This window comes from Andrographis paniculata, unplaced genomic scaffold (assembly GCF_009805555.1).
Source record: "Andrographis paniculata isolate CXL003 unplaced genomic scaffold, ASM980555v1 Contig86END, whole genome shotgun sequence".
In the NCBI taxonomy this organism is placed as follows: Eukaryota; Viridiplantae; Streptophyta; class Magnoliopsida; order Lamiales; family Acanthaceae; genus Andrographis; species Andrographis paniculata.
Genome location: NW_026137624.1, coordinates 6,671,488 through 6,691,499, shown reverse-complemented (window position 1 = coordinate 6,691,499; position 20,012 = coordinate 6,671,488). Strand labels below are relative to the sequence as shown.

The window sequence follows — 20,012 nt, the reverse complement described above, 5'->3', positions numbered from 1 at the left end:
TTCAAAAGGTACAAACAATTTTATTTTTTTTAATAAAACCAAATTTCAAAATAACTATGGCCACGGTTGCTTAATTAATGAAAGGAAAAAAGTTTCAACTACCTTATAAATGAAGCACTGATTAAATAAAAATTGGATGGATTTATTATAAATATATTGAGAAAATTTGTCTATTTTTAAATTTTTAGTGAAAAATTAAATGTAAAATTATAAGCCAGTATTTATATATATAAAAACTTATTAAATTCCTTATAATTGCGCAAAATTCAGCGGTTAAGCTATAAAGGGAAATCAATTAAGAAATAAATAGAAGAATTTAAATAATAATAATTATTAGTAGTATAATAACTATTTAGTGAAACAAATATATTCATACAAGTGTCGTGTTTTTTTTTTATCCGCATTAAACTCCTAACTAAATATCAGTAAATTGTTCAACCCAAAGTTTTGACATGCTGTAGCCGGTGTTCATACACCAAAGAATAACAGCCGTTGGATTGAATCCCCTACTCCGATCAAAGTACAGATTTGATCAAGATGAGTACGATCCGACGCACCTGATTGAGCCTCCAGATTCCCTGTTAGGAAACTAATTAACTCTTCCCGAGGGCGAGGAACAGAAGCTAAAATAACAATTAAATAAAATTATGGAGAAGCCTCAAACCCCCTCACAAAATCTTCATCAGAGCTTCTCCCTATCACCGTTCGCTGGGAATCTGTTTTCCATTGTTTGCGGAGTTGTTTGATCATGCAGTTGGCTGCATTTTGTCGGTTCGGAAGCTGTGCCTTGTGGTGTGGGGGAGTTTGGTTGTACTGATATTTTTTTGGTGATTGTTACTGTTACCTGTTTTTGTCGATTGTGTAGTTGGATTGATCGTTCGGAAGTTTGAGTTATTGTATTGATTACTTGTGCTCTTCGGAGCGACGAAGAACGGGTGGATGCCGTTCTGCTTGTCGAAATGATCAGGGTAGCTCAGAGTCCGGAGTGACGTTCTGCAAATCAGTTTTGCGGAGATCACTGAATTGACGAGCCGTTTTTGGTTATTTGAGGTGAGCGATGAAAAAAATTTTGGTGTTTACTGAGTGAATGGATCTATGTTCATGATCCTCTCTCTCTCTCTCTCTCTCTCTGTTTTTTGTGTACCGGTATAATATCTCTCTGTGTGTTATTTCTGTGTTTGAATATTAAAATCTTATAGTTGTGTGTTCTCGTTCGTGATTTTTATCTCTTGCTCTACTGGTTCATGTTCTGTATTCCCACACCATTTCTGGAGTATTTCTGAGGTATAACTAGAAGAAATTTCAAGGAATGAAGTTCCTCAGGTTGCTTAGAGAAATCTTGTATGTGCACTGGGGGTAATGACAATTAAGCAAATTATAATAACTAGTCAATATTAATAAATACCCATTAAGTCCTATCGCAACCACAAAATAGTATTTGCTGATGTTTAGATCTATCCAGTGACAAAGATCTCTAATCTTTGGAGCCACCTGCTTTCTCCAATCTGAATTTGTTTTTGTCCCACAAAAGGGTAATAAATTTGAATTAATTTTGGGTTAAGTTATAGGAATTAATTAGATGAATAAGTTGTACTTTCTGTGTAATGCCAAGAAAAAAAAAAAAAAAAGAAACCACCAGACTTCCACAATATTGACTTGAAAACTTTATAGTGGTCCGGCCAAACGACAGTTGCAATATACTTGAATATAGACACACTCTCTAGAATTTTGAGATATAGGTGAGTTATTTTTGAAAACTAGCGTTTGCTGTTAATTATAGATCCATTGTATCAAGAAGGGGATTTTGTTGTTTAATATTATAAGTCTGAATGAACTACTTAGTGACAAGTGTACCAGTATCTGGCTTAAACAAGACTACATTGATGGGTTATTTTTCCACATCCTATTTACCTAAAATTAGAACAGTACATATTACACCATGGACCCTCGTATCTAAGCATGTGTAAAAACCGTCTGGGTTGTTGCAGGAGTTTCTGTATATCTGTAGATGCCAGCGATAGCAATTTAATCTATTTTCAGTTGAATTTCCCATGTTTTTGGAAACATTTATTGGAAATAAATGATGGGTCAATCTTATATATCTATGATAGGTTAGATAAAATACAATGTTTCCATGATGTGGATAACTGGATATACTGCTCCCCACTACTTCATTGAAATTTTTTCGTTCTGTTTGTGTCTGTAATCATAAAATTTGGGATGAATCTTATTGGTAGTCAATTTATTTCCAAATTATATCAGAATATGATGATAAAGTGTAGATTCATTTCTCTGAAAGGCCTTTCTATGGTGTCTACAGGAGCAAACAAGATGATACAATCATTGTTGCCATCTCCTGGGAAGTATACTTAGCCACTGGAATTTTCTTTCCACTTGAGGCTGCATTAATCATGTTTTCTCCTCAGCTTCTGCAGCTTACTGAACGTGGGAGAGGACTTCTAGCATCTAGAAGGTTGCTAATCTTTAAGTTTTATTACAAGAATCAGTATTATAAACTATTGGATAATACATCATTAAAGTGCATTTGTACAACAGATCACATCTGTGTACTAAAACATATGTTGTTCGCTCTAAACTCCAAGGGTGCACATAGGATTATCAAGACAGAAAAACATGGAAAGACTGGTTGTAAACGAGAGGGAAAAAAAATGCAAACGCAAATTAAAAAAGGAGTTCTAGACCCCTGAAAGTCATGGTCTGTGATTTAGGGAAAATCCGTACTTATATTAGCTGAATGTGCATTCAAATTTTGCAATCTTCTGGGTGTGTTTGTTTGGGGGTTTGGATTTTGAGTTGGGATTTGAATAGTAAAAATTTTGAATTTGAATAGTTGTATGATGTGATATAAGTAGGTGTGATGTTTTGAATGTAAAATTGATTTTTAGTATAATATAAAAAATAAAAAATAGGTGTTTTGATTTGATATTTTTTGGGGGGGGGGGATTAGATAAATAGTGTAAATCTAATCCAATCCCCCAAACAAACGCACCCGAATGTCTGTTGTCTCATATGTCTTGAACAAATTGTCCACATATCTGTGGAGTTTTACCAATCTTTTGGATGATTGAAGGTTTGTGTCATATTCCACCCATATGCTAAGTTTTTTCCTACGGTGAGGAACTGTAGGCATTTAAATTCTGCTTTCTGATATACAATGAACTTATAAAAAAAAAAAGAAATCCTTGAGAAACTACCACTAAAAATCTAATTTGTATTTTCAGATGCCTTTTGCATATTATTTAACTAGTTATGACTGAGTGGTGAATAGGATGTCATAAATTATTGACCTCCAAGAGCAAATGGAAACAAAGTATGACATATTTTCTAAATAATAGGACAAACACATCATTTCAAATCTTTGAACAGAGCAATTTTCTCTATTACATGCTTTCAAATCTTCTTAAAAGATGGAAAGAGCAGATTTTTTACATCGAACTTTCCTTGCTAACCTGTAGTTTATGTTCTCATGCTGATTGTCTTCTTTTTATCATTAACTACCTCTGCTCTAGTGAAGACATACCACATGCATAAATATCATGGGCCTTGTATATTATATTTTTCATTTTCTCAAAATTCCTCACAGGAAAGCTTTAGTTTTAGCCTCTAGCATTGCTGTTGGTGGAACTGCTGCTGCTTTATATGTGCAGTTACGAACTCGCGCCCAAAGGCACAAATCTTTTGATCATATTAATGGAGATTTGAAGAACAAGGAGCAGCCAAAACACTTAGTTGTAAATGATGATAATTTAAAAAAGAGTTGGCAAAAAAGAGGACATTTGAGATCTCTCCAGGTTTTGGCTGCTATTCTGATATCTCGTGTGGGGCGAAAAGGTGCAATACAACTCTTATCTTTGGTTGCTATAGCGGTAAGTCTTTTCATCCGATAAATAAGATGTTTTAACTTTATTCATTGGAGAAATTATCCTGAAACTACTATGATTAGTGACCAATTTTCTCTTCTTTTTGAATTTGTTTTAAGCTGCTTTTGTAATTCTTTTCCTTACTGTTATTCTAAATGAGAATTCTGGCTACTAATTGAACTGTTCATATTTTTTAACTTATTTATACAATTCAGGGATGCTTCATTTGCAGTTTCTCCTTGTCGAAATTTTGACCATCCGCATGGCGTCAGTCATGACTTGTCTGTGAATGCTTTGTTTATGTTTTTTTCAGGTATCTCGAACTGCCATAACCAACAGACTGGCTAAGGTCCAAGGTTTCTTGTTCCGCTCTGCCTTTCTTCGGCGTGTACCCGCATTTCTTCGCCTTATTGTTGAAAATATCCTCCTTTGTTTTCTCCTCTCAACATTGGATTCCACTTCTAAATACATAACAGGGACCCTAAGTTTACACTTCAGAAAAATTTTGACTAAGCTTACACATAAACAATATTTTAAGGTAATATCTTGATGCCATGTAGTGGCAGGCTGACTCTTCAATCCCTTTGATTACTTGATACTTGTCTTAATTATACTTGCTTGTTTATATTTTGGGAAATTAGGACATCTTGATCATAATTACTAGAGGGTTAATATTTATTTATATTGTTTGATGCTCCAGGAATTTGGCTACTTCCCATCATTTGAGTATAAATAATGGGATTATGCGACCTGTGTTTTCTTGGTATTTATTTTGATAAATAGTGTAAATCTAAAATTATGGAGTTGGCTTGTGTGACATTGTTTCACAAATTATAGTATGCTTGAATTGGGTATTGAAGCACAATATATAAAATAAATTATCAAGGCAATATAGAGTGTACTATTTGCTTTTAGTGTGGAGTTTGAAACTAAATATGTTGGCATAAGAAAGGTTGCAATCATTGAAAACATAGTCAACAAGGAACAATATTCATCATATTCATAAGAATTGTATAATGCATGTACGGCTTTCCAACATCATGTTGCATCATTGAAAACCTTGTATGCGTATCAAGCTTGTGCTGCTTGCCTGCCATATGCAATTTTGCTATAATTACCTTTCCAGTCTTCAACGTATAACTATATATGTTATCTGATTATTTCTTGATCACTGGGGTTACATTTGCTTCCACTTCATCCAGTTATGTCAGAATCTGCTGTAATCTGTTAGTGAAAGCATAGTGTAAAAAGAGCCATCTCTAATGCTTCTAGTTTGATTGATTAATACCTTCATGTAATTGTAATCTCTATTTAAATGTAATGTTCTCAACCAGGTTCTGAGTATTTCTTGTCTTTTTTAATTCTCTTGTTTGGTTCAGAATATGGTGTACTACAAGATATCTCATGTTGATGGCCGCATAAGCAATCCTGAGCAGCGAATTGCAAGTGATATACCGAGGTTCTGTTCAGAATTGAGTGATCTTCTGCAAGAGGATCTGATTGCAGTTGCTGATGCATTGCTTTATTCTTGGCGTTTATGCTCATATTCAAGCCCAAAATACATATTTTGGATGCTGGTAGCAAATTTCATTTTATCTATGCATTTGATTCTAATAAATTGAAAGCAGTTAATTTATTAACTGTTACTCTATTGCATCAAGCAAGTAATATCTTCCTGTATTATCAGGCTTATGTGTTCGGGGCAGGGATAACAATAAAAAATTTCTCACCATCATTTGGAAAACTTACATCCAAAGAACAACAGCTGGAAGGAGAATATAGGCAATTGCATTCAAGATTAAGGACTCATGCAGAAAGCATAGCACTTTATGGTGGAGAAAAAAGAGAGGAATTTCACATTCTAAAGAAGTTTGAGAATCTTGTTCAACATATGAAAGTTGTTCTTCATGACCATTGGTGGTTTGGCATGATTCAGGACTTCTTAGTCAAGTACCTTGGTGCTACAGTTGCTGTTATCATGATTATTGAACCCTTTTTCTCTGGAAAATTAAGACCGGACTCTTCTACGATAGGGCGTGCTGAGATGTTAAGCAATTTAAGATATCATACAAGTGTTATAATTTCATTGTTCCAGTCTCTTGGTACTCTTTCTGTAAATACAAGACGACTCAACCGCCTAAGGTATTCTTTCACCAATTGTATCTCTAACATGCAATAAATTCCCAATAAAACATGATTGTAGCTTTTAAGTTTCCAAGGTTTTTGTGTGTTATTTTTGTCTCAATAAAGCATAGCAGACATCCTTTTTTAAACATATCTATTAACATGGTGTGCCATGATTCCATTGCTGTGCATGCATACTGCTATTTCAAATGGTTGGTTCTTTACTATAATGCTTCTACTGCCTTGAGATGGTTGTTGAATCTTTTAAGTGAAAGATACTGGTAAGCATAAGACCAAGGAAAGCTTTACTCTTCTGTATGCAGCCATGCTCTTCTGTATTTTATTATTGAAAGGCTGTCGTTTGTTTTGACCATTTAACTGAAATGAATCACCAAGAAAAAGAAAGTATGTGTTAATTGTTAGCTTATGACTAATTGTGCTTGTTAGAAGATATTTAATATATTAAGGCTTAACACTACTAAACAAGCGTGCTATATTGGTCAATTTTGGATTCATGTTTTTTCCATTTGTGTATTATAGATTACTCAATCCAAAAGGGAGTCTTGCTTATATTGGAAATGGTAGAGATTAGAGCACTAGGTGACAAATCTAGTTATCACATTTATGATACCTGCTGGAGGGGGAGACCCAATATTATACCAGCATCTCTTTCGGTTCTTCTTAGAATTGATGATTTTAGGAAGCCAATGCCTTAAGGGGTTTGTTTTTTAAAGCCTAAAGCAATGGAAACTTAATTAGTTGGTAGTAATATAAGCTATTAAGAATGTTACTCACTGCAACAAGTGATTACATACATTTGGGGGATGAGCTAATCTTGCTAGTTAGATTGTAGTCCATATGGTTATGATACAAATTTCTGCTTTTGATGTGCAGTGGTTATGCTGACCGTATTCATGAACTCATGGGTGTATCTCGTGAGCTTGCTGTAAGAGATTCATTGTCACAACCAGCTGATGGGAGTGGAAACTATGTTAGTGAGGCAAACTACATTGAGTTTGACAATGTCAAGGTAACAAGAAATATGTGTTTATTTCTATTCTTAATGTTCTTCCTTTCTGCAATAAATTTGGCTCCTTCAGGTTGTTACCCCTACTGGTAATGTATTGGTAGAGAACCTGACACTAAAAGTTGAACCTGGATCTAATCTTTTGATAACAGGTATGTTCTGCTTTAGATAAGTTGTTTGCAACTTACTTAATGTATTTTTAATCCACTCAATATCTATTGTATGTCAAACTCATTCAAACATGGTTACATTGGCATGTGAAATACTTGTATCTTCACTCTACCATGCATTTTTTGTGCACCCATCAGCGGGTACATAATATATATATATATATAGTAATAATGAAGAGACATAATATACACATCTATATATCAACACTTACAATCACAATTATGTCAAGTTCACATAATCCATTCTAAGGTCCAAATGGAAGTGGAAAAAGCTCGCTCTTTCGAGTTTTGGGTGGACTTTGGCCTCTAGTATCTGGTCATATTGCAAAACCTGGAATAGGATCTGATCTAAACAAGGAGATCTTCTATGTGCCACAACGACCATACACGGCTGTGGGAACTCTGCGTGACCAGTTAATTTATCCCCTAACAGCAGATCAGGAAGTTGAACCTCTTGTGCAAAGTCAAATGGTTGAGCTCTTGAAAAATGTGAGATGATTCAATAGCATTCCTGTTTGTAATTTTCTCATTCTGCACTCATCATGACAAGGATAATTGTACCTTGTTTTCATACAATGTTTTGTGTTTGTTAGGTAGATCTTGAGTACTTGGTGGAACGGTACCCACCTGAAAAGGAGGTGAATTGGGGCAATGAATTATCATTAGGGGAGCAACAAAGATTGGGAATGGCTCGTCTATTTTACCACAAGCCTAAATTTGCTATCCTGGATGAGTGCACTAGTGCGGTTACAATTGATATGGAGGAACGGTTTTGTGCAGAAGTTCGAGCTATGGGAACTTCATGCATCACAATTTCCCATCGTCCTGCATTAATTGCTTTTCATGATGTGGTATTATCTTTGGATGGTGAAGGAGGATGGAGTGTACATTATAAAAGGTACAGATTTTAAGTTAGTGTCAGTGGCCAATTCCCCTTTCAGATGGTTGAAATCGATCAGTTTCATCAATCTATAGGATGGATTCTAGAGACCTTGCAGAATCCGAAACTTACAATAAAAGGAATTCTGAGTCTTCTGACACTGAGCGAAAAAGTGATGCCATGACTGTTCAGCGTGCATTTGCTGCTGCAAAGGTGTGATCCGCATGTTTATCTTTCAGATATATATTACCTCAAGATGTATCTAAAATGCTTTTTGAACTTTCTTGGGGCATCATAATTACCAGGATACAGCATTTTCAGCTTCTAGGTCCCATTCATCAGTATTAATAGCAGCATCTCCAATTGAAAATGAGGACTCTTCAGTGCCTGTCTTTCCACAGCTGCAAATTCTTCCAAAGACATTACCTTCAAGATTATCTTCCATGTTGAAGATCTTAGTAAGTGTTTAGTGCTACTGAAATTACCCACTCTTTGAAACTTCATTCCTTGTAGATTATCTGTCATTGTTAGTTGTTCTTATAAGTATGGGAGCTAAAGTCTGAAAGTTGGCTATCTTTACTCAAAATTTTCTATCTCTTTTATATTGTTTTGCACACTAGGAAAAGCAATGATCATTTTTATCTCTAGCTCTTACGTATTGGCTACTATACATTGCAATTGTGGATGTTGTCAAAGTTAATTGTTCATTGAGCCAGTTGGAGGAAACAGATTGGTCAGCAGATTCCCTTAACTTGTTTTTTTATTATGTGAAGTATTGTCCCTCATTGGAATAATGTTGGAAGCTCCCTTTGTTTATAAGGGTGAATGGCTCCTTTTATCCCCAATTGATTTTGAGAGGGAGCCTCAGATCCTTTCTTAATATGATATCAGAGCCATGTATGGATCCTAGTTAGGATTTGGTTTCCAGATGGATATCATCTCTATGGGAGAGTGTTAAGTATTGTCCCCCATTGGAACAATGTTGGGAGCTGCCCTTGTTTATAAGGGTGAGGGAAAACTCCTCTTATTACCGGTTTTGAGATGGAGTCCCAGATCCCTTCTTAACATATAATTGAGTCATGTCATTGGGCTTCCATATGGCATATACACTATGTCTTTTTAACTTGTGTTTCTTATTTTTTCATGACCCTTGCAATTTTATTGAATATATTGTTAAATTCAGCTGTCTGTGCTAGTCTGACTTATTTTTATTTTTTAATTTTTCTCAGGATGTAGTATATGTGTACTTCTCTTGCTGACTTTGCATGTTTTAGGTACCTACAGTGTTCGATAAGCAAGGTGCACAGCTCATTTCAGTTGCTGCGCTAGTGTTATGCAGAACATGGATATCTGATCGGATTGCCTCTTTAAATGGTAAGCTATAAATTATTATGTTAGAATGGCCGCCTTTTCCATTTTTTTCTATCACTGGAAATCATGTGCAAAGCATTTAAAACAACATGGTATTCTCAGGGACAACTGTAAAGTCTGTTCTTGAGCAAGACAAAATTGGCTTTACGAAGTTGATTGGTGTTAGTGTTCTACAAAGTGCTGCATCCTCTTTTGTTGCTCCATCTTTGAGGTACTTATGCTTCTCCTGAAGATTTTGACATGGAAGTGTGTGCTTGATCTCTTCAACTACATATCATAAAGTGAACTTGTGCAGCCTGCAGTCAAGTTTTATGGAACTTTTGAGAAGTAAACATAAAAGAATCTGGGTGTTCTTTGTGTTATATTAAAGGCTTGTATTTTTTATTAGGGTGGGCATGGGATGTGACATCCCTATGTCCTGTCCCAAAACATTCAAGGCAATATCAGTAGGGGAAAAAGCGAGCAACAGTAGAGGACCGGGGTAGAAATTTTTGTCCAGACAATTTTGAATGGGATCGGACATCCCACCCTGATTCCCAAGTCATTATTTATAATATAATTATGTAAAATATATTTCCCTTTTGAACTTTTTATTAGACAAAAGCTAAGGATCTAGAATTTCATCATTGAATTTCTTGGCTTTTGTTTTCAGTACTGAATTACTGACATATATAATTGCTAATAATTAACTTTCCTTTGGACTAAATGATTAGGGTTCTTTTGTATTGCTACTGAACTCTTGCTGCCATTCCTAAATGATCTTAGTATCCTTTTATGTGTTCATTGACTGAGACTTCATGATGAACATGCTTGAACAAGCAGAACGTGATGTTTCTGTCTTGAGAAACATTCTGGTCTGGCCATGTTTTCTTTGAGAGAGAGGATAAATGCCATGTAATTAATTATCACATCATTTGATGGACCTTTATCCTTCAAAGTAAATGCTTATCCACTCTAATGCATACTAAATATGTCCCTTTGCTTCAGAATTGTATAGTCTGAAACATAACGATGTCAACTTCTAGCATGAAGTATGTTAATTTATCACTTTTGGCCATTGAATGTGTAATATTTTCTCAGATAGCTCTTATTAGCCTTAGAATATACATGCTTGATGCTGAAGCTTCCTTGTGTAATTTTATGTTTCATCAAATATTTGTTGTCTTCTCTTATTTACAGGCACCTTTCAGCTCTACTTGCTCTTGGGTGGAGAATTCGTCTGACTAAACATTTGCTTAGAAACTACTTACGAAAGAATGCATACTATAAGGTAGTGAATATGAGTTTTACCAAAGTTCTCATGCATTTGCTAGTAATTGTTTTCTCTCTGGAGCATCTTTTGAAAGAACAGAAAAAATTTCATAACATTTGAAAAGTGTCTCCCACCAAATTTTTACTTATCAACATTGATAATATCTTCACTAACAACCAAAGTCATCAACATAAGGAAAATATTTTGAATGTGAATCGTTAAGCAAGAAGAGTAGCATTGAGTATTCAAGTGTTCGATCTTACAACTTAGAAATATAACCCCAAAGTTGAAGCTCCATTAGTCAACGAAACAATGGAGCTAAGCTTGAATCTTTGTATTCCACTTTGCCTCAGGTAAGTGTCATTGATAAATTGATATATACTCAGATTTGTGTGGATCGATACAGAAAAGCTCTGATATTATGCTTTCCAGAGGTCCAAATAATCAATATAAAAATAAATAAAGCATGGGGTTCTTTGTAGGTATTTCATGTCTCCCGGATAAACGTTGATGCAGATCAGAGGTTAACTCAAGACTTGGAGAAGTTAACAACCGATTTGTCTGGCTTGGTAACTGGAATGGTGAAGCCAGTTGTTGACATTTTGTGGTAAGCTTGCATCAATCAATTATTCTGTTCATTGTACAGAGACATTCAATATTGAAAGAACCCTTGGGTCTGCAGGTTCACCTGGAGAATGAAACTCCTAACTGGTCGAAGAGGAGTTGGTATTCTGTATGCGTACATGTTAATAGGTTTGGGTTTCCTCAGGATTGTTACACCAGACTTTGGTGACCTCATAAGTCATGAGCAGCAGTTGGAAGGAACTTTTAGGTCTTTTCACATTTTGGTGTCTTTCAGTAGCAAGACGCGATCAAACTAAAAGAAGCAACTTAATTCATTTATTTTTTATTTTAATCAGATACATGCATGAAAGATTGCGGGCACATGCAGAATCTGTTGCCTTTTTTGGCGGTGGTTCTCGAGAGAAAGAGGTAGATTCTCTATTTTTTGCTACATAGACTGATGACTAGGGATATAAATAGATGAAAACTACAGCTAGATTGACAGATCAATGTTTCCCCTAGCATTGCTCTTACCGAAGTAATTTCGGGATATGTGGGAAGGTGATGAGGGGGATCTTTTATGACAGCTTGGGCACTTTGGCCAAACCATGTAGATAAACACAAATAATTTTATTAGACGAAATAGCTACTGATTCTCGCCTTAGTATATTATTAATCCCATGGCTACTGTTACTGTCATCAGCTGCCTTCCTTATTTTATTTAATTGCCTTCTATTCCTTTTACTCAGATGATTGAATCAAGATTTGCAGAACTTTTCAATCATTCAAGATTGTTTCTTAAGAAGAAGTGGCTATTTGGCATAATAGATGACTTCATCACAAAGCAATTACCACATAATGTGACATGGGGATTGAGCATGATGTATGCCATGGAGTATGCAGGAGATCGAGCCTTGACTTCCGCTCAAGGTTACCGCTGCGCTTCAAATTTTCAGTATCACTTTTTGTAGTATTTTGTTACAATACATATATCATTCCATTTCAGGTGAACTTGCACACGCGCTGCGATTCCTAGCATCTGTTGTATCTCATAGCTTTTTGGCTTTTGGTGATATTCTTGAATTACATAGAAAATTCCTTGAGCTTTCTGGTGGTATCAACCGAATTTTTGAACTTGAAGAGCTTCTGGATGCTGCTCAAACTGGTATGTATCCACCCTTATTTCTTTTTCTCACAGAAACCAATTTCCTGTTTTTATTTTTTTTTCCCACACCCACCCACCCAAAAATGCATTCCCATGGCTATTAATTTGGGTCTGATAACTGAATAAATGAGTACTGTAATGATTGCTATTCGACACTTGTTTTGGTGTTGTTTATTCCCATAGGGTTAATTTATGATCACAGTTAAATTTCTTATCAATCAACTTAGGTGTGTTTGAATGGAGGGGTGGGGGCTGGGAATAGTAAACATTTGAATTGGATAGGTATTTGATGTAATGTTGTGGATGAACAATTAAATTTGAATGTAATATAAAAAATGAATAATACAAAAAAAATTGTTTTTTTGAGGGGGTAAAAATTGGATGATTAGTGGGAGCCCCACTCACAAACCTACATCCAAATGCACCCCTTAGTTGTTCACTTAAGATAGTATCAGCTTTTTGGTGGCCACAATTTGACAGGCACTTGAGATAGGAATTGGTTTGGCACCTTGAATACCAGTGATGCATGTTCGTTTATGAGGTATGGATTTTGTCAAATTAAGAACACAAAATATGAAAGTTGATTGATAGTCTTATATTTTTCGGGTTCTATTTGGAAATTGTGGGCTTTTTTAGGAAAGTAGGAGTATATAATTCATGGATGACATTGTGGATTTAAAGCAGTGAACTCCAAATGAAGGGTTAGAATTGGAAGGGTAAAAGAGGTGAATTACCTTGGGGTTGAAAATTCACACTACAAGTAAATGAGTACATATAAAGATGGTGATAAATGGATAAATTTAATTCTACACTAACTATAGGCATTAATCGAGTGATAATAATGTGTATCATAAGAATATAAACTCGAATAATTTGTTTTTTGCTTTCAGACACCTGTGTGCTATGGATATAGCTACAAGAGGCATTTTTGTTGCCCCTCCCCCCCCCCCCCCCCCCTCATTTCTTGCCAAACTTTGTTTATCTTGCTGGTTATTTTAACAATACGTCCTCTAGTTTTATCTCAGCAACTTTGTTTGTAAGATTTTTGGAACTATGATAATTTTCAATGTAACGCTGGATTCTAGAGAATGTGTTGTCTATGAATGTTGGGGAAATTTCTGGAGGTACACTCCAGCTCCTTGGGACGTTATTTAATATCATTTTGGATAAGCAACCTTCCTGAGAAGTTAATAACTCGTCAGTTTGGAGCACTCATTAATTCAGACTGACAATTTGTTAGGTTCAGTTATTGTAATGGTATACTGTGTACACTGACGTATGCGTGCCTCATTGCTGAATACAATAACCTTAAAGCATAGCCTAAAAGTTTGGCTTTCACTGAAGCCTTATTCTAATGTGGATGCATTTGTGCAGGATATACTGATGGCTCTTCTTTAAGATCTAAACTTACAGAAGCCCAGACAGATATTATTTCTTTTTCAAAGGTGGACATTATTACACCAAATCAGAAAATGCTGGCTCGAAAGTTAACTTGTGATATTGTTTCAGGGAGAAGCCTCCTTGTTACTGGTTAGTATATTTGACTTATTTATCCCAGGCTATTAAATCTGTACAAAAAAAATAAAATTCATTGGGATTTTTTTTTTTGGAATTTTACTGTTTCAAGGTCCAAATGGAAGTGGGAAGAGTTCCATTTTCAGAGTCCTTAGGGATCTTTGGCCTGTGGTTGATGGCAGGCTCGTGAAACCACGAGAACAAATTAATTGTGAATTTGGATGCCGCCTTTTTTATGTGCCTCAGAGGCCATATACATGCTTAGGAACCCTCCGAGATCAAATAATATATCCTCTATCTCTTGACGAAGCCGAGAAAAGGGCATTATATTTAATTGAAGAAGGTAACTACACTTCTTTCTATTCTTTTTGGTTGGTTTCATGGTGTTGTTTCATGTTTAAAACCAGTCAATCTGCTAAATTTGCCTACGTGATATATATTGACTTACACAGAGCACATGCTGTATTTATGTTTTCTCCATTTGAGGTTAAAAATGGGTCATGTGACCCACTCATATATTTTCGCTATACTTTTCCATCCGTCTTGAGAATATTTAACAAAAATTGCATGTAAGAAAATGATGAATGAATTGATTTTTACAAAGCCAGAGTAGATGCAGCAAAACTATATGATATGACAGCATTCAGCTGCCCCTGTCCACAATGATTGCAGAAAACTCTGTTCACCTTTCTCAACCTAATCACTTAACCTACCAGGTGGCAAATCGCATTGTAGCCATATTGCAGTTGTCGCATATGACCAGGATCATTATGAGTTATTACTTGTGTTTATACGTTAAGTTCCATTACGAGTTATTAACTTAGCTGTTGATCCCCTCTAAATTCATTCACTTATTTTTCTGAAAACAGGTCCTGAGTCTCTCAATGCAAAGGACCTTTTGGATGCACAGTTGAAAATTATTCTGGAGAATGTAAAATTGTTGTATCTCTTGGAAAGAGAAGGTGGCTGGGATTCATCTCAGAATTGGGAAGACATTTTATCACTGGGTGAACAACAGAGATTAGGCATGGTCAGTCACATTCTTCTAAGCATTTATGTCTGAATAATATGCATAATCAACAACACATTTCACAGATTAGGCATGATCACTTACCTATTCACTTTACTGTTATGTCAGGCCCGTCTATTCTTTCATAAGCCCCACTTCGGTATCCTTGATGAGTGCACCAAGTAAGATCATACCCATTGCTTTGTTTGAATGCATTTTTTATTTTCTGTATGTTTCCATTGATTTCAATAATATTGAATAGCTTTTACCCTAAAATATGATTTGACATATATTATTATATAAAGCATGACGGATAAATACTACGATAGTTCTGATTGTTTTAGCGTAAAGGTTGTTTAAATACAAGTGAAATTAAATTAGTAGATATGTATTGATTGAATGGTAGTTATATATATTGTCGAGTTTAATGTGTTGAAGGAGAATATATATATATATATATTTTGGGTCCGATAAGGCAAGTCAACCATGAGTGGCAGGGGGTTTCATCAGACCATCCCTTCCAGGACGGAGAATATATTCTTTTTGTGAAAGTGGTGTTTGGATTTTGTACATTTTAATTTCTTATTGTCTTCAAAAACTTTTAAATGTTATGCAATTCTTCTTCCCTTTGAGAACTCAAAATTCTGATTATTCTCTCATATTAACATCACCTCTACACCATTCGAACGCAGTGCTACCAGTGTTGACGTTGAAGAGCACCTCTACAGCGTCGCCAGTGACTTAGGAATCACAGTCTTAACATCCTCACAGGTACACTTGCAAACATCTTATCTTACCATTGATGTCACTTCATGACAATAAATGTGTACATTTGCTATTACAGCGACCTGCTCTTATACCATTTCACTCCATGGAGCTGCGTTTGATCGACGGTGAGGGTAAGTGGGAGCTCCGTACAATCGGGTAAGAATACTAATCTCCAAACTTGCAGTTTGCTGCTTACAATAAAATTACCTCAAAACTAAAATGGTCATGTATATAATTATATTATTGTCTAACTGTGAATCCAAATGAAGAAGAAGAAGAAGAAGAAATAAGAGGACAAGGTTCACTTGGTGGACTAAAATTTTAGAGAAATATTTGATGGAAGAGTGTTCTTCCTTGAACTTCAATATGATATAATTTGATTCGTTATAATGTGTCTTCTTTCTCTATCTCTCTCTCTCTCTCTATATATATATATATATATACTAGCATTTGAACAGGACGAGTGTATATATAATTAAAATATTTAAAAATTAATAAATGAAGTATAAATAAATCACTTGAACTTTGTTAGCGCGGTGGAATTGAAATTAAGTTAAAAATGGTATAAAAAGAAAAAATAATTTGATGTTATATTTTGAGTAAACCTTTTTTTTTTTTTTTAAATGTTAAAATAAATTTTCTTATGTAAACTGATGAATGATTCTAAGACATTTGAAAATTGAAATCCAAACAAACAATTTGGAAATGGCGACCATCGTTTGTGTCGCTCATTTCCGAGAGAAGCATCAAAGTCAACCTCTTTTGGGATCCACGTTCGCATCACATATATCCCCTCAAACCGTAAGACCATTTGGAGGTTATTTTTCAAGTTTTTATTACTAGGAAACTACAAGTTTTTTTTTTTTTTTTTTTTTTTTTTTTTTTTTTAAGTTTTGATAGTAATATTTTGTAATAATAATAATAATAGTAATAAATTATGGAAAAACTCAAAAGGAACAAATCTATTTTTTGAGTTTTTTAAATTTTAATTTAAAGAATATTTAAATATAGTATTACTATATTTTTAATAGAAAAAGTTGATTTGAAAGACAAATTAAATAAATTCATTCTATTTCTATCTTTCTTTTTCTTTTTAAAATATTAGTATTATATTTTGGATTTAAAATGAATTATATAAACATATAACACGTCTTATTTGTACATATTTATAATTTTTTTTATGATTTAATATATAAAAAAATAGATATTTATGTTATGAGTATATAATTTTATTTATGCATCGTATATTAATTTTTACTTCCTCTGTTTTGCAATTGCAAAAATATATTTATTTTTATCATTTTCATTAGTTTTTACTAATCATTATATTTTAATTAAATTTTTTTATTACTATTCTTGTAAAAAATATAATTTTTTATTTACATCTTTGTAAAAGATTCCAAATAATATTAAATTACTATTATTTTTCTTAATGTTCATGCATAAAAATTCTGGGCAAATTGAGAGAGTATCATATTTCCGTACGATTTTATTTTTTTTTCGTTGCGACTTTAATAATTGATTTAACGTCAATACGACGTCGTCGAGGTTCATTAATGCTGACGGTGCTTCAATAAATTCAAACTGCGGAGATAGAGAGACACACATCAGAGACTAGTGAGAAAGCAGAGAATGGAGAGAGCCACGCCTGTACGGAAGCCTCACACTTCTACTTCAGATCTGCTCACCTGGTCGGAGGCTCCGCCGGTTTCCGCCTCCGTCTCCGCCGCGGCTAATCGCCCCGCACCTCGTACAAGCCAGGTACCACTGCATTACATCATTTTCTGTCTGTCCAGCTCATTTGCCACACCAATTCTATTTTTGAGGAAATTTTCTTTTTTATCTCATTTATCAGCCGTCGGATAGAATCGGAAAGGTTCTGTTTGGAGGTCAGATCTCCGAAGAAGAAGCTGAGAGCCTTAACAAAAGGTGAGTTGAAGCTAAACTAAAATTTTTACCGGTTTTGTAATTTGATGATGGTGAGGTCTTATATATATATATATATTAATATATATTTGTTATTGATCAATTGTTTATCTCTAGGCTTGATTTTGCAATTGTTAGGTTCTGATAGTTTGAATTCCGAAAGGCAATTTCTGTTGACCCAAACAATAAGAAAAATGACTTTTATTAGATGTACTTTGATATGGTTGCCAGGAAACCTTGTTCAGGCTACAAATTGAAGGAGATGACCGGCAGCCAAATATTTTCGGCAAATGGAGAAGATGATGCTCTCGAATCTGGAAACTCTGACGGTAACTTTAACAATCGGACATCAGTTCGTATTGTGCAGGTATCAATTCATCAATCCATTCCCCTTTCGGAAACATCCATTGAAATTTATAAATCTAAATATTTATATAGTAAGAAGTCAAATTTTGAGTTTGTCTTTTGCTGTTACCAGAACTGAGAGAACTGCACATATTGTTTGTATATGGTTTCATTTACATACTGAGACTCTAAATTTGAATTTCAAAAACTGTGTTGTTTCCTTACCAGCAAACTGCCCACGGCTTAAGTCAGATTTCGTTCAGCACCGAAGAGAAAATTTCACCCAAGAAACCGACCACACTGACTGAGGTTGCCAAACAGCGTGAGCTGAGTGGTACATTGGACAGTGAGGCTGAGAGCAGAAACAAGAAGCAGCTTTCAAACGCTAAAACTAAGGAGCTCAGTGGGAATGACATCTTTGGCCCTCCATCCGAAGTTCCTCGTCGTTCATTGGCTGCTGCACGCACCATGGAAGTGAAGGAGAGCAAAGATTCTGATGAACCTGCACCCCGAGCTTTGCGCACTTCTGTGAAAGTATCCAATGTGAGTTGATGATAGCTTGGTTATTTCTTTTTGTGCTATGGTTGCTTATTCGAGTTTGAGTAGCTAGTATAGCCCGTAAATGCCTTCAATTTTAGTCCCAGGGTATGATGATATTTAATTCGAGTATGGTAATTTTGAATTTGATTGTAGTTGGTCATTTACACTGTCAATTTCCTTCATTCTCACAATGCTCAAGATTATAGTATCTCCCAATCTTGTTTAATTGATACAAAATACTTGATAGCTCGATAAGGCTTTAACTTATCGAGCCAAATGCTCTCAATTTAATCTACATTGGTAGCTTCAATTGCCTCAACTGAACTTGTCTTGTTATTTCAGCCTGCTGGAGGTCAAAGCAACATCCTATTTGGCGAGGAACCGGAGGTAATGACAACGAAAAAGATTCACAACCAGAAGTTTGCAGAGCTGAGTGGCAACAACATCTTCAAGGGGGAAGCTCCACCGGGATCTGCTGAGAAGCCACTGAGTGTTGCAAAGTTGAAAGAAATGAGCGGAAATGATATATTTGCTGATGGAAAGGTTCAATCACGGGATTACTTTGGTGGAGTACGCAAACCACCCGGTGGCGAGAGCAGCATTGCTTTGGTTTAGGCCAAGGTAACTTTTCTTAACTTCCTACTTGAGCTATATTTTCCTTGGTTTCATCATGACCTTAGTCGAGCTATAGGATCGAGTAGAAAATATGGCGATCTAGTAAACATTTCTGGCTTAGGATTATGATTATGATTATGATTATGATTATGATTATGACTGATTATGGTTACTTGTTTTCTAATTTGGATGACTGGTTGGAGACTTTAGCCTTATTCAGCTATTTATTTTATTTAATTCAGTTTGGAATCTTGAAATTATAATCCAAATGCATCTGTGTTTTCAAATGTGTAGAAATTTTGAATTTGCTTAAGGTTTTGGTAGGGACAAAGTTGAGTTGAATTGATTAGGTAACTACATACTCAATGAACACCAAAATTTCATCATACATACATGTATGCAAGAATACGACAGAGCCAGAGTTTTTGTGAATATATATTTGACTTATGTAAGTAGGGCAGTTAAATGAGTCAAGCAAGGTCGAGCTTTGCAAAGCTCGGCTCGAGTCTAACTCGAATTTCATACATAGTTTAATATATAAATTAGATTTATTTAATTTTTATCACAATAAATATCACAATTTCATTAGTATATAAGATATGATAGTGATCTAAAATCTTGAAATATCCAACAAGTATAATATAACTTAAATTATATATATATATATGAAGGGTGTTTAAATATATGTATATATATAGGTAAACAAAATAAATAATTAATAAAAATTAAAATGAGCGACAGTCGACTCTGCTGGGGATCGAACCCAGAATCTCTGGTTCCGTAGACCAGCGCCTTATCCATTGGGCCACAGAGTCCAACTGGTGATATCAATCACCGCCCAAAGAATATATAATACTATT

General features: G+C 34.9%; 2 protein-coding genes and 1 non-coding gene across 3 annotated transcripts; 2 read left to right on the top strand and 1 right to left on the bottom strand.

Moving 5' to 3' along the window:
• The first annotated feature begins 624 nt into the window (after nucleotides 1–624).
• On the top strand, nucleotides 625–16,133 carry LOC127242112 (ABC transporter D family member 1-like). Its single transcript, XM_051261491.1, has 26 exons — nucleotides 625–1,050; nucleotides 2,321–2,473; nucleotides 3,605–3,887; nucleotides 4,195–4,419; nucleotides 5,261–5,458; nucleotides 5,569–6,023; nucleotides 6,900–7,035; nucleotides 7,106–7,184; nucleotides 7,453–7,691; nucleotides 7,796–8,100; nucleotides 8,178–8,295; nucleotides 8,388–8,540; nucleotides 9,357–9,456; nucleotides 9,556–9,664; nucleotides 10,633–10,723; nucleotides 11,188–11,312; nucleotides 11,388–11,537; nucleotides 11,626–11,698; nucleotides 12,019–12,199; nucleotides 12,276–12,434; nucleotides 13,809–13,964; nucleotides 14,062–14,292; nucleotides 14,819–14,979; nucleotides 15,088–15,140; nucleotides 15,651–15,729; nucleotides 15,803–16,133. Exons 2-26 carry the CDS (start codon nucleotides 2,412–2,414, stop codon nucleotides 15,884–15,886), a joined length of 4,005 nt encoding a protein of 1,334 aa, XP_051117448.1. The 5' UTR covers nucleotides 625–1,050; nucleotides 2,321–2,411; the 3' UTR covers nucleotides 15,887–16,133.
• A 1,185-nt stretch (nucleotides 16,134–17,318) lies between these two features.
• On the top strand, nucleotides 17,319–19,393 carry LOC127241931 (uncharacterized). Its single transcript, XM_051261214.1, has 5 exons — nucleotides 17,319–17,487; nucleotides 17,582–17,655; nucleotides 17,884–18,019; nucleotides 18,226–18,540; nucleotides 18,880–19,393. Exons 1-5 carry the CDS (start codon nucleotides 17,359–17,361, stop codon nucleotides 19,150–19,152), a joined length of 927 nt encoding a protein of 308 aa, XP_051117171.1. The 5' UTR covers nucleotides 17,319–17,358; the 3' UTR covers nucleotides 19,153–19,393.
• A 501-nt stretch (nucleotides 19,394–19,894) lies between these two features.
• Nucleotides 19,895–19,967, bottom strand: TRNAR-ACG (transfer RNA arginine (anticodon ACG)). The gene has a single exon. It is a non-coding gene; the product is annotated as a tRNA-Arg (tRNA).
• Nucleotides 19,968–20,012: the final 45 nt, after the last annotated feature.

Bases quoted from the DNA above. Each gene is read 5' to 3' on its own strand.
- LOC127242112 (XM_051261491.1), top strand. From the start codon at position 2,412: ATGTTTTCTCCTCAGCTTCTGCAGCTTACTGAACGTGGGAGAGGACTT. The intron at 7,692-7,795 runs GTGAGATGATTC...TGTGTTTGTTAG, and splicing joins TGGTTGAGCTCTTGAAAAAT to GTAGATCTTGAGTACTTGGT. The intron at 15,141-15,650 runs GTAAGATCATAC...ATTCGAACGCAG, and splicing joins ATCCTTGATGAGTGCACCAA to TGCTACCAGTGTTGACGTTG.
- LOC127241931 (XM_051261214.1), top strand. From the start codon at position 17,359: ATGGAGAGAGCCACGCCTGTACGGAAGCCTCACACTTCTACTTCAGAT. The intron at 17,656-17,883 runs GTGAGTTGAAGC...TATGGTTGCCAG, and splicing joins GCTGAGAGCCTTAACAAAAG to GAAACCTTGTTCAGGCTACA. The intron at 18,541-18,879 runs GTGAGTTGATGA...TTGTTATTTCAG, and splicing joins CTTCTGTGAAAGTATCCAAT to CCTGCTGGAGGTCAAAGCAA.